The 15,427-nt window shown below is 21.7% G+C and overlaps 3 protein-coding genes across 3 annotated transcripts; all 3 read right to left on the bottom strand.

The window, feature by feature from the left end:
• Positions 1-1,634: 1,634 nt before the first annotated feature.
• Positions 1,635-4,964, bottom strand: SRAE_1000307000 (Integrin alpha-PS2; the record flags this gene model as incomplete). The annotated part of the gene is made up of 1 exon (XM_024650219.1): positions 1,635-4,964. The coding sequence occupies one exon, from the start codon at positions 4,962-4,964 to the stop codon at positions 1,635-1,637; it is 3,330 nt and encodes a 1,109-aa protein (XP_024504018.1).
• A 5,140-nt stretch (positions 4,965-10,104) lies between these two features.
• SRAE_1000306900 (Hypothetical protein) lies at positions 10,105-11,701 on the bottom strand (the record flags this gene model as incomplete). Its single annotated transcript, XM_024650217.1, has 3 exons — positions 10,105-10,385; positions 10,500-10,604; positions 11,665-11,701. The coding sequence occupies 3 exons, from the start codon at positions 11,699-11,701 to the stop codon at positions 10,105-10,107; spliced, it is 423 nt and encodes a 140-aa protein (XP_024504017.1).
• A 778-nt stretch (positions 11,702-12,479) lies between these two features.
• On the bottom strand, positions 12,480-13,953 carry SRAE_1000306800 (T-box transcription factor TBX20; the record flags this gene model as incomplete). The annotated part of the gene is made up of 2 exons (XM_024650216.1): positions 12,480-13,293; positions 13,619-13,953. The coding sequence occupies 2 exons, from the start codon at positions 13,951-13,953 to the stop codon at positions 12,480-12,482; spliced, it is 1,149 nt and encodes a 382-aa protein (XP_024504016.1).
• Between the last annotated feature and the right edge of the window lie 1,474 nt (positions 13,954-15,427).

Here is a 15,427-nt window from a genome sequence, read left to right as displayed (position 1 = left end):
TTAAAAGATATATTCTAGATCAGATTTTTACGAGAAAATCATTAAGCTTAGTCCTATCTTCATAGGACTTCTCAAACTTGAGATATGGTGAGAAATATAGCTTGAGAAAAGCTTTCAAGAACGTACTCATAACTCAAGTTCCACAGCTCACAGAAGTCTGAAACTTGGTGCGCTGGACTTCTTTCAACTTTTTAGATGTAGTCCACGTTGAAAAGTTTTCTTGATTTTCAAAAGTTTTCAAGATATAGTACTTGGTGTTTTTTCGCGCCTAATAAATTGTCATCATTTTTTATATCTCAAAAATGGTTGGTGATATAAAAAAATTTTGTAGGTAGACCCCATATGAAAACTAAAACGAAGATGATTCTAGAAATCCGCTTGTTTCTAGCTTCATTTTGAAAGGAGATATAACCAAAGGCGGAAATTTTTTCTAAATATTCATTGTTCATGACTTTTAAGTATCTTGACTAAAAATTGTCATATAAAGATAAGATTAGTGGCAAACAATTTCTCTTAAAAAGTTATTCTAAAGTGAATAATTTCTGTAAAAATAACTTCAATATTTCGCGAGTTTCAAAAATTGTCCAAGAAGCTCCAGCTTGACTTGTCATCAAAACTTAAAAAAACAACTTTTTTTAGAATTTTGGCATAATATTATATTCATTCGATAGCCCTTGAGGAGAGATGAATTTTGAATATAATCAAGGATATGTAAAAATTAAAACTTCAAAAGTTATGGGCCTTCAAAGTTGGAGGCGAATGTGGGGAATATTTTTTGCAAAAAATCGCCTTTCATTATCCATTGAAGATTTTTTAAATTAAAAGATATATTCTAGATTAGATTTTTACGAGAAAATCATTAAACTTAGTCCCATCTTCATAGGACTTCTCAAACTTGAGATATGATGAAAAAGGTTGTTTCAAAAACGTTTTCAAGAACGTACTCATAACTCAAGTTCCACAGCTCACAGAAGTCTGAAACTTGGTGCGCTGGACTTCTTTTAACTTTTTAAATGTAGTCCACGTTGAAAAGGTTTCTTGATTTTCAAAAGTTTTCAAGATATAGTACTTGGTATTTTTTCGCGCTTAATCTTTTGTCATCATTTTTTATATCTCAAAAATGGTTGGTGATATAAAAAAATTTTGAAGGTAGACCCCATATGAAAACTAATATGAAGACGATTTCAGAAATCCGCTTGTTTCTAGCTTCATTTTGAAAGGAGATATAACCAAAGGCGGAAATTTTTTCTAAATATTCATTGTTCATGACTTTTCTGTATCTTGACTAAAAATTGTCATATAAAGATAAAATTAGTGGCAAACGATTTTTCTTCAAAAGTTATCAATATTACGAAGCTATAATGTTAAGAATTTTTTTTTTTTGATAATTGGATATCGGAATATATTCTGGTATTTTTTGTTGGGGTAATAAAATTAATCAAACATTTATATATTTTACTTAATAAAATTTTTTTATAACAATTAAATAAAAGTTGTTAAAATATATTTTTTATTATTATTAATTTAAAGCTTAAAAAAGTATGACAAAAAATAATATTAAGGCACAATGATAAAAAAGACATAAAAATAATTTTTTTTCTCTCTTCTAAATTAATACTATCCAATTATTACTTTTAAATTTTATCTCCATGTGTTCTAGAATCGTACATTGATGGTTGATTATACCTCGTGTGATTATCAGCATAATAACCACCTTTATCTACACCTTCAACAAGTCTAGCTTTCTCTGCTTGTGGTCTATTTCTCTTGAAAAATCCACAACGCCACAAACATAATATACATAATGCCAATATAAGAAGACCAATAAGTATAGCTAATAAATATAACCACCATGGGAGATCTGGAGCAAATTGTTCTGGATCTGTTGGATTGACATCAGTAGTAACAGAAAATATTTGTGGTGGGGGTGAATATTTTGGTGCTACTGGTAAGGAAGTTATTCTTGATAATGCTAATGATGATATATCTGCTTCATAAACGCCATCGTCTATTAATGAATTTACCCAAAGTCGTGAAAATATTTCAATTAAAACAAATTCATCAGGTGCCATTCTTCCAATTTCACAAGTTATTTGTGTACAATTCAATGCACCACAATCAACATTTCCCTTATGAAGAGATCCCTTATATTCAATTGCACTTTCACGTCCTTTTGATGCAAGAACTGCAGCTTTTAATTCTTTTTTTTGATTTCTAACTCTTTCATCATGAGTTAAATCCTCCCATTCTCTTTTAATTCTCATGCCACTACTTTTTGCACTACTTTGAGTTTTTTTTGGAGCTTGTGGATTGGCAACAATACTTAAAATATTATGTTCATTTCCAATAGTCAAACTTTCTGGATTAATATTTTGTGCCTGTCTTACACGGCATTTAACTTTTTTATCATCAGAAACAAATGGTGTATCAATAAGGTATAATAAATGTTTTCCTGTTTCACCAAAAGATGGCCAAAAGACATCTAATGTTGATTTATCAATAATTGATGGACCTCTATTTATTACTTGGAAAAGGTGGCCAACGAGAGGTCCAACTTCATTATCAAATTGAGCATTAACACCTTTAGTTCTATTTCTAATAGAATAATCAACTTGTTCAGGATTTGATCTTCCAATAACATCTAATTGTGCTTTGATTTCAACTGGTACTTTAATTATTAATTCATTATCTTTTTCATTACCACGAGCTTCTTCACCAAATGTTGAATTAACAAACATCTTAACAACAACATCCTCTACTTCTGGATCTATTGCTGTTCCTCGAAGTATAAAACCAAATTCTGAATCTTTATTTTCTGGTAAAGGATTTCCAATATCACAAACCATTCTATAATGATCATCTTTTTTTTCTTTTTTCTTATCATTTTTATCATTCTTTTTTTTAGATTTTTTCTTATCATCTTCAACAGTCAACTCATCATCAATAAATTCAGAACAACTAACAGGAGCAGTAGATGCATAATTTTCAACACCACCATATTCAAATCCTTTTGGAATATCAATGAAAAATTGTGATAAATATGAATCTTCACCTCTATTTCTTACAGTAACATTTACAACTATATTTTGATCTTCACTACCAAGAATAAATTTATCTTTACTAGTTGTGGCATATAATTGTAAATCAGGTGTACATTTATCATCATCACCACAATTTTTATCAATCATTAATTCTGTTTCAAATGCAGCACCAGTTGTTGTGTCTAATGCAGCATCTAATTCACTTGATAAACTTCTTTTTTCTATATATGTATAATTAACAAGGATATTTATAGGTGTTATTTTATCTCTTATAGTATCTGGAATAAATACTTCAAAACTATCACAATGTTCACGTCCTTTATGTAATGAAACTATTTGTTCAATAACATCAGGTTGATTTTTATTTTTTGATTCATTAGATATTTGAACACCTTTTTTTCTATCAATATCTCTTCTACTAAAGAATGGTCTTGGTGATAAAGGTTTTTTTGAATCTAATTGTACTCTAACTTTTAAGTCAATATTTCTATGTTCTGGTGTTAATTTACCATCATATTTAACACAATATTTTACTTTTTCACATGATATTTTTCCAAATTCACTCATACATGTTTTATTATCCAAATTTATTATTTTTTTACCAGAAGTTACTTGTCCTTCAACTTTAATTACTGGTTTTGATCTTAATATAACTGCATGCCCAGATTGCATTGCACCAATTGCTATATCTGGATAAGCATTTTTATCAATATCTTTACCTGTAGCTAATGAAAATCCAAATGTTTTAAGGTCACTTCTAATTTGTCCTGCCTCAATTTTTTGAGCAAATTTTTTTACAACACCATTTTTAGATCCATGATAAATGTAGACAGCACCTTTTCCATCAACACCATCATATGGAGCACCAACAATAAAATCATTATAACCATCACCATTAATATCACCTGTTGATGCAATAGAATGACCAAATCTTCCCCATTGACTGGTACCAACAATTGATGTACCTTCATCAAAAACACCAACAGAAGTTTGTAAGAAGACAGTTATCTTACCAACATCATATTGCGGCTTTCTTTCTTGTGTCTTAATATCTTTGACTGTTTTATAGTCAGTATAAAATGGACTACCGACAATAACATCATCAAGACCATCATTATTAAGATCTGCCACTCCAACAGCACCACCAAAATATTGTCCCTGTTGACTATTTTTATCTGTTAAATTGGCAATTGAATTTAATTTTCTATTATATATTGATACAAATCCATGGAGATCATTACCACGAGGAACACCAACAACAACATCATCTTTTTTATCTCCATCAAAATCACCTACAGCAGATGAGTATCCTCTTTGCCAATGATCATGTGAAGCTGGACCATCACTTGTATTAGGTCTATCAGTAATATTTTTAATATTTTGTGAAAATATTGCACCCTGCCAATACCAAACACCAGGACCATTAATAAATAATCTTTCATTTCCTTCATCAGCAATAGAAGCTGAAAAACCACACATACCATAACCAAATCTATGATGACCATGTCTAGCTGGTTCCTGTCTACATGGAGCAAATTCAGTAATTTTTTCAAAATTATTTTGTGCATAATAACATGTACCAACAGGTTCAATAACTTCAAATTTAGAAAAAAAATATTTATAATGTGGGGCACATGCTAAGACATTTCCACCAGAAGCAACAATAGTTGAACCAAACATTTGATGAGACTTTTCTTCAATAGGTAAACTTTTAGATCCATTTAATCTTCTTTCATTACCATTTCTGTCAAAAAGAATTTCTTGACATCTTGTTGAACCTGTCTGACATGAGTAAACAGCACCACCTTTAGATATGGCACGATTACCAGCAGATTGAGCACGTGGAGCACCAACAACTAAATTATACTCATCTTTATTTCTAACAAAGTCAATTGAATATCCAAACATAGTATCTGGTTGCATTCGATGAATTATAGGTTTTTTAATATCAACATTAAATGAATCTCCATATTTAACTATTGTTAATAAATACAATAATAAATATTTTATCGTCAACATCGTTTAAAAATGAACTTATAAAATAAAGTTTTTACCCAATATACCTTCTTTTTTTTTAATATAAATAGTTTTGAATGTTGATGACCCTGAAATTAAAATAAATAAATAAATAAAACAAAAAAAAAGAAGATATAAAATAAATAAAAATTATCATAAGAATTGGTATTTAAAAATGTAATAAAAGAAAAAAAAAATGGATGAAAAAAGAAGGAAATGTTTAACATAACTCTTCATAAAAGAATAAAATACATATGTATTATATCTCAAGAGAGATAAAAATTCTTTTGATATTTAAAAATCCTATCTATGCAATATTAACAACAATATAGTATCAAAATAGATAAAGAAAAAGAAGCAAGAATAATAAAAGAATATTATGATTAATATGATAAAAGTAAAGATATCAAAGAAAAAGTAATAATAAATATTTAACAAAATATTGTACTATGAAGAAAAAAAAGAAATTTAATTCATTTTCTTAAAAATATATATAAATATCAAAATAATGAGACATATTTTAATGAATCATTGACAATTTAAGATACAATTTTATGTGAATATAAGCCTATTACTTATTTTAAATTATTTTTTTTTTAAATTATAATAAAAAAATAGTATTATTAATATATTATTAGAAAAACATACAATACATTTATATAAATTTATTTTTAGTACCCTAAAATTGATTTTAAGAATAAAAGATGATCTTTTGATTTTAGTATTAAAATAAAAATGTATTATTCTTAATCTTAAAATGATATAATATTTTAAAAAATCTTCTCAATATAATATATATATTGTTAGGATAAAAATATCATTAGTTGATTTCAAAGTATTAATAATGCTATTATCAAAAAGTAAATGATTTTTGTTAAAAATTTTCTATAGCATAAAATATATATATATATAAATAAAAGAATAGATATATATATATATAAAGAAAACAACAAAATATTTGTGTATTATTTTCTTTTTAATATGATGATATTTATATATATAAATATATATATTTAAATGTATCACAAATTAATGGGGGTAGAAGAACAATTGGCAGGAGGTAAAAATTGATAAAATTTAAGATATATAATAATAATATAATTGTGCCTTAACATTCCATCCACAAAACGAGTGGGAGATATAAACTTTCTATTTTATTATAATTCTAGATCTGGCCAAGTATCTATCAAAGAAAAATTTCTTTTATTAACTATTTAGTGTAAAAAAGAAATTAGTTATTTATAATGAAAAGAGAATATTCCGGTCTACTTAGAATGTTATACATAAATAAATTATAAATTTAAAATAAGAGTAATTTTTTGACCATTATTCTACTATATATATTATTTTCAAGAAACTCTTAAATATATTTATTATATAATTGTACTTAAAATTAAAGATTATTTTAAATTATAATAAGAATAAAAAAAAACATATTTAGTATTTTAATTTTTTTTTTAATAATAAAAATAAAGGTAAAAAATAAATATATAAATATATGTAAATTATAATAGAATAGTTTTTCTAAATTATATATTTTATTAACTTTTTAGAGAAATTAAACAAAAAACAAAAGAACATGTTAAGAAATATATATATTTAAAAAAAAAGACACCACACATTTATGTCATCCTTCAACTACAAATAATGTATTGTTAACTTTATCAACTAACTTACACTATCAATAAAATAAATTATTAAGTACAAAAAAAATTTAATAACTTTATTTCACTATCGCTCTCTATATTTTTTTTTCCCAATAATATTATAATATATAAATATTAAATCATATACAAAATTACAAAATTTTTTTCTTATTTTTTTATTTAATAAACATAAATTAACCAATGACTAAAAGTACTTTTATAATTAAATAAAAAAAAATGTATATTTATAAAAAAATAAATATATAAATTTATTTCATAGTAGAAAATAATATAATGATCAGTTAACCTTATTTATCAATAAAAAAAAATGTAAATATTTCTCTGAAATAAAAGAAATAAATTTCTTTATTATTTTTTTTTAATACCTTTTTCTTAATAAATAAACTAGAAAAGTATATAATAATAATAACAATACAAATACAACAAATATATACATACATATATATTAAAATATTTTGGTATATTTTTGTTTTTCTATAACATTTTAACAGAAATATTTTAAAGATTATCACATTGCTCAAATATAGAAATATTTATATATGACATATTATATTATTGAAATATATATAAGTGTATTTTGATTGATGATTTAAAATATTAAAATGAATGATTTTTGGAAGTATTTATATTTTTATATAAATAAAAAGTACGAACAAATTAGGAATTTAATATTACTAAAAAAAAAAAAATAAATAGATAAAAGAAGCCTATGGTGGATAATAACACTTATTAACAGCTGCTTAAAATATAAAATGAATTGTAAAAATTTTACTGTCATTACTTTGAATAAATAATTAGGTATGATATATAAATCAAAAATGAGTTTATACTTTCTTTAAAGAATTATTTTAAAGTTCCTGGTATAAATAAGAAGAATAGCTAACCACTAAACAATATAAAATTATTAACACAACTGTCGTGATATGGATATAAGATTGTTTAAAATAGATTTATTGTTAAAAGTTTAAGAATAATTTTAATTTTATTACTCATCCACTATAGAATGCTCTATTTAATATTATATTTATATATATATATATAGATAAATAAGTATAATTTTGCCAATTTATATCTACAAAAGATAACATAATTTCAGTAAAAATAAACTTTTTCTCTTTAATTTGTTACTATATATATATATTTTATAACTATTTTAAAAATATAAATTTAAAAACAATTTATATACTATTTAAATGATATTTTTATTTATCCATAAATAACATTTATAATTTAATTTTTACTTATATAAAATAAATAGAAACATATATAGTATTTGTAACATTAATAAATACCAACAAACAAAAGTTAAAGACTTTTAGTTCAAAAAAGTAATTATCCCTACAATATAATTGAGGTCATTCTTTTTAAAATAAAGTTGTTATTATTAACAATTAGAGTATGTGAGCAAAATTATTTTAGGAACCCATTTAAGGGCTGTAACATAAGTAGGTTAACAGTTTATAAATTTTAATAAATTTATTTAATATTAGCCATTTGTATAAAATAATAAATAATTAATAAAAGTAACATTAATTATATGTAAAAAAAAATATCATAAAAAAATATATATTTTAATACTTTAACTTAAATAATTTTTAAACTATAACTATATTTTTAAGAAAATAATAATTCTAAAATTATTTTTTTTAAACTTATTAAGTACTTTTTATCAAATAACTATATACATGATAAACTCAATATTTTAAAAATATTTAAATGTTTAACAATACATTAAAATTCTCATATTTTTTTTTAGTTGCTTTGAAATATCTTCCATTCTTGAAACCGGACAATTATATTTGTCAATAGTATAGGAAAGTATAACCTATTATCTATTAAATAATTACTTGTAACAATTTCTATAATAACAATAAAAAAAAATTATGGGTACATAAATGTCAATTTTTTTTAAAAAAAATAATAACATTACCTCTATTAAATCATTAATTTTAAAATCTTAAGAATGTTTTTATCGTTGATTAATTTACAATAATTAATCATACTATAGTAATTAATTGTTCCATCTTTTTTTTTTTTATTTAAATTTTATAATATCAAAAGAAACTATATTGTTATTATTTTACTTTTCACTTTTTAAAATTTACACCAAAAAAAAGTATTATTATTATTGTTATAATATGTAATATTACACAGAAAAATGTATCACATTTCGTCATATACTTTTATTATTTTTTGAATGTCTTCCTACTTTACATTAAAAAATACTTTCATTTTTCTGTGAATAGGTTTCGGAAATATACTAAATAATTTTTTTGAACATTTTTATAATAGTTCTTATACTAAAACAAATAAATCACATTCATCGTAATATCATAAAAATTTTGATTAAAAAAAAAGATATAAAAATTACAATTAATTATTAGAAATTAATAAAAAGAAAAAAAAATAAAAATAAACAATTTATGGGTAATTAAATATTGCTAAACTATTTATAAGGTAACCTGTATAATAAATATATATTTATATATTATACTTTTATATCATTTTGACACTCACTTAACAAGAATGACAAATTTAACCATATTGTTTTGATTAATATATATGTATTAAAAAGTATTAAATAACAACATAAAAGAACTTGTACTTAATAGTTAAAGAAATAACACATAACATATTACATTTTAACACACCATATTTTAATACTAAATAAAAAATAAAAACCGCAAAATATCTTTTTAACTATTAATATATCAAAAGTTTATACATTATATGTAATGTTATATTCTGTCAAGAACGTTCTTCTTCTTTTTTTTTATATTAATCCTGTTAACAGAAGTTTTATAAACTAAACATTATAAATAAAGTACACTTCCGTAAACAGAAGTTTTTTTTTTCCTAACTTTAAAGTGAACAGATTTTATGATAAAATAAATTACTACAACAAAAAAAAAACAAAGAAATAATGATTGATATAAATAAACATAAGATTAATGGAAAAATATTTATAAATAATGAGTTTTTATATCTATACTTAAAGAAATATACATAATGGCAGATGATTATCTATTGAAAATAATATTAGCAGATGGGAGTTTTTGGTAAAATTATTAATAAAACATTATCATTTACATATAATACATTATTTTTATGGTTTTCATGATATATAAATCTATTTGCCTTATCTTTTTATTATCTAAGTCAAAAGAATATATAATTTATTTTGTTATCTTTTAAAATATTTTTTGAAGATGAAAAAAAAAACTATATTTTATTTTTCAATGAATATTATTTTATTACATTTTAAATATATTAGTTTTTATAAAAAAAATTATTGTTAAAAATTAAAATTTGTATATAAATTATTATTAAGATATTGTTAATAATATTATTTTATCAAAAGAAAAAAAAAAGATAATTTGTTAATAAAACAAAAATGTTTGCAAAGATTGACTTTGATAGTATGAATCATAAGATAATATGTCATAAGATGAATCGTAAAAAAAATTTTCCCTTTCTGTACTAGATTTCTTTTCTCTGTCAATAAAACTTTCATTTTTATTTATAAAAAGAAGATTCTCTCTTGTTATTTCATCAAAATATTTCATCTTTTCTTTTTCAACTCCTTCTAATCCTAAGGTTACCATTGTTGTATTTTGATCTGTTAATGAATAGTTTGAATAGTCAAATTCAGTGGTAAATGCTGAATCGGTATTTATTGATGATAAGGTACATTCTACAGGAGATTTTAAATGTTTAGAATATGCATATTCTTCATCAAAATTATTATCATCAATTATTGTAGAAAAAGACTTACAATTCAATAACTTTTTTGTATCCTCATTTTTCCATGACAAAATATTTAATTGATGGTTAGTAGTTGACATATTATTTTTGTATAACCAATTAACATTATAATAAACTGTTAATCAAAAAAAAAATAAAATTTGTCAGATTGAATAAATTTGAATGTCTTATCTTTTCAAAATTTAAAATTTTATTAATTATCATATAAACTTTAATATACAAATTATCTTTGATATATCTTTTTAACTCATATATCAAATGCTACTTAATAAGATTTTTATCTTAATTTATAAATATATCATAATTTAAAATATTACTTGTGATAAAAAAAGAACTTAAAAATCTACCAACAAATTATTTTAAATATATTTATATAAATATAAAGATAATATTAACTTTAACAATACATAAATACATACTTAACAATATTAAATTTTAATACTTTTAACTTATAAATAAAGAACATTATATAAAACTTTATACGTTCTTTCTTTTGATAAAATATTGAAATAAATTTTAAGCACCAATATATGCATTTTGTTATGGATGATTAACTCAAGAGTAGTAAAAGATTTGTAGTACTAGTCTTAAAAAAATTATCATTAGAAAATTTAATTTCATAATTTATTTACTAGATTTTATTGGAATTTAAGATAAAATAAAAAAAAACAAAATTCAATTATATTTATCTAATATACCATTTATTTATATCTTTTTTTTCACACAAAAATCATTAATCAAATGAATATTTTAAAATCATAGTTTAATTTTACAAATTTAAAAAAAAAGTAATAAAAAAAGTAATTTAGATGAAGTCTAAGAATACGGTAATTTAAAGAATGGCAAAAAGATTTCCCCAACTAATAAAAGACATTCATAACACATTTTGTTCATTCCTTTTTAAAACATACAAAAACTGTGATGATTTAATTTAAAATACATATTACTATCAAATTATATTATTACTTCTTTACCATATTGCCTTTTCAATCAACATTTACAACTAAGTAGCAAGCTATTAAAAGTAATAAAATCAACTAATAAAATTCAACCACCTTCATGATCATTAGTAGAATTAATCTTTCTCCATCTAAATTACTTTTCTTTTTTTTTATTCATTACCTTTTTTTTTATATATTTATTTTTTTTTTCTCTCATCTAAACAAACACCTTACCGCAAAAGAAATATGAATGAAGAGGTGAATGATACATATAAAAACATTAATTATTATTCTACCCATCTAACTACTTTTATTTCTATTTCTCTTTTTTTCTTAATATTACCATTTTCATATCTTCATTATAATATTCTCTTCATCTTTTATCTTACAATTATAACAATATTTTTATATAAAAGAGAAAAAAGAAGGAATAACTATATAATATTGTTCTTATTACTATTAAAAAGGTTGAAACATCCATAAAATATAACAATTAAAATCTTTTTTCCTTTAACTAATAAACTTAATGTCTTTTCTAATAAAGACACATATTATCATGTTGCGCTTTATCTATTTTAATTGATCATCAATATATATAAAATTATTTTAACACTACTTTTTTTTTTATTTATTAATATAATATATTATAAAAGAAATATCATATATAGATATTGTAATAAAAATATTGCCAATGGTATATATATATATATACAATTTTATTTATATATATATATCTATTTCTTATTCACATAATAATTATAATAAAATACTGTATCAAAATGTGAGAGAGATAGAAAAATATTAAAAATAAATTAATTAAAACAAAAGTAATATATTAATTAATTTTATATAATATATATATATATATATGGTAAATTAAATATAATTTTTCTTATACAAAAAAAAAGAAGAAAAGATTTAGAAATTAAAATAAAAATGATTAATTAAGATGTAAAACATTACATTTTATAACTATTAAAAATAAACTTTTTCCATTTATATATATATATATATACATATACATAATTATATATATATAATTAACCGGTCTAAATTTTTGAAGAATCATCATTAGTATTTTTTTTATTATCATTATTGGTGAAAACTTCGAAACCAGGTAATAAATTCATTGAAAAATTTGTTAATGGAAATAAAAAATTTCCATGACCAGATGGTGTTGGAGTAAATTTTTGTGATAGAAGTGCTGCAGTATTAAGTCTACTAAAAAATAATGGATCCATTGATGGTGGAAAACCATTACCCCATAAATTATTTAAAGATATATTATTATTAAATAAATTTCCACCAAATCCATGATCATCATAATCAGAAACACGACCACCAGGATCTCTAAAACCTTTAGCAAAAGGATTTTTTTCTATTTTTAATTGTGTTATCAATTGATTTTGGTATGCTGTTACAGCCATAAATTGTGTCTCATTAAAAAGAAATGTTTTATAATTATATTTTGTTATATCAAATTGACTAGAATTAATATAATCTATTCCTGGAAATTTTATATTTTTATCATCTTTAACCATCAAATGAATCCTTGGTTGATATTTATGCATAGAATTAAGTACCAAATGTCCTGTCTTATCTAAATCACTAGAATTAGTTAATTTAACCTTTTCAAATGATATTATTTGTGATGCTAATTGTCTTCCAGTTATTGGAGAATCTGGATGTAAATAGATTCTTGGTGGTGGTGTTGGTTCAGCTTTACCAGCTGTCAACCAACTTGACTTATTATAAACATATCTATATCTACGATCATCAACAGGTACAATATCCAAAAAAATATAATATAATGATTCAGGATTGATTTCTTCAAATTTTATCTTTAATGTTGGAAACATTCTTCTGGAAGAAAAAAATTTTTTTTTAAAAAGAAAAAAGATTAAAAATAAGATAATGACATTAATTGGTGTTAAGGGACATATATACACATGTACACATATATATAACTACTACTAACTATACAGTAGTATAATCATAAAATTATACAAAGCAATTTTAAAGATATATATATAAATATGAATACTAATTAATTATATGTTTTGAAATTACTTTTATATTTATATGTGATTCTTATCAAAAAAATTAAATTACATTTTTATGAAACATAATATTATATATGTAAAATATATTTTTATTTAACAATAAATAATAAGAAAAAAAAACTAACCTTCCAGATTTTGTAATTATCATTTCTGTACTTAGATTAAAAAATTTATTCCATAATTCTTTACCTTCAAGTTTACAATGAACTTTTTCAAGTATTTGTGAAACTCCTAAGGGTAAAATATTACTTGGAATTGTTGATATTACTTCTGGAGAATCTTCTTTTTCTTTCCATTCTTCTTTACATTGTTTATGAAAAATATTTGTTTCTTTTAATGATAAATCAACTTTTTTTTCTAATATATGATCTATACTAAATTTACTTCTTTTATTTGTTGATTCTAATTGTTTTACACCTTTATCAATACCATCCAAAACATCTGAAGATCTTTTAGCCATTTTATGATAATAATAATAATAATAATAGTTATGCTTATATATATATATATATTGAAATATATATATTTATAGAACAAAAATAACTTTATATATGTATAGTAATATTTCTTTAAATATATAAAATTGAAAAGAAAAGAAAATTTGTCATCCGAAGTTAACTTCCAAATTTGAAACTAACTTTAGTCACTTGAATAGAAGTGAAGTTCGTTGACAAAATACTAATTCTCCACACCCTTGTCATCTCTTCCTATCACATAAACATATCTTTCTATTATTGGTGCAATTTCCTATTAACAAAACCCAACCTCCTCCTACCACCCAATTTAGATATAGATGGGTTTTGTTTTTTTTTTTTATTAATATATCTGTAATTCTATTCATCTTTATTTATATATATATAAATATACATATGTTAGAAGAAATTCTAATGACCACCAATGATATAACTATAAATATCTTTTTTTTTTCATCTTTTAAATTAAAAAAAAAAATTAATAAATAACTATTTTTCAACAACAATATTATAAAAAATCAAATTATTTATTTTGTGATTTTATTTCTAATTCATTCAAATTTTATTTTATAAAATATATAAAAACTTTTAGTACAACAATATATATATATATACATATTTCAATGGATCCCTTTATGGCTTTTTGTCCCCAACTTGCTGAGACATGAATTATCTCATATTTTGATTTTAATCTTAACTTTATAATACATCATTTTTCACAATAGTATATAGTAATACTTAACTTGGAGACAATGACTTGTCAGCTTATTACCAGATTTATCTTTCCTAAATACCATATAACTTAAAAATTTTAAAAAGTTGTGACTGTCTCGTTGACATATCTTTATATAACAAAAATATACTAAAAATCTATTTTTATGTTTTCATTGTTTTTTAATATATATTTAAAAAAAAAAGATAAAGATAAAAATTATATTAAATATTTTATTAAAATATAATTATAAAGTAAATTAAATGAAACACATATATAATATATATCATATTCAGTTAACAGAGGTCAATTAGATGATATAAAAATGTTTTGATATGATAATTAGATATTTAACTAATTATAATCATTAAAATATACACAAAAATACTTTATTTTATTGCTTTTTAATCATATTAATTTATCTTCTCCCCATCTTAATATATATAAAATGTTTTATTTAATTAATAGAGAAATAAAGATGAAAATTTCATGACACATTCAAATAATCATATCTTTTTCCTCCATTTATATTAACTTTAATAAAAATAAATTAAAAAATCATTAGGATAATGAAAAGAAAATTAACTTATTTTCTTTTTATATCTAAATTTTATACACCTAAAATATTTATACATATCTATAAATTTATATATATCAAATTTAGTTAATAGTTAAAATAAATAAATAAAATTTAACTATAAATGACTTATCACTAACTATATTCCATCATCTTAATTGTCAATTTTATC

The sequence above is a fragment of the Strongyloides ratti genome (genome assembly GCF_001040885.1).
Source record: "Strongyloides ratti genome assembly S_ratti_ED321, chromosome : 1".
NCBI lineage: Eukaryota > Metazoa > Nematoda > Chromadorea > Rhabditida > Strongyloididae > Strongyloides > Strongyloides ratti.
The sequence above is the reverse complement of the archived record's forward strand: the minus strand, read 5'-3'. Positions and strand labels throughout refer to the sequence as shown.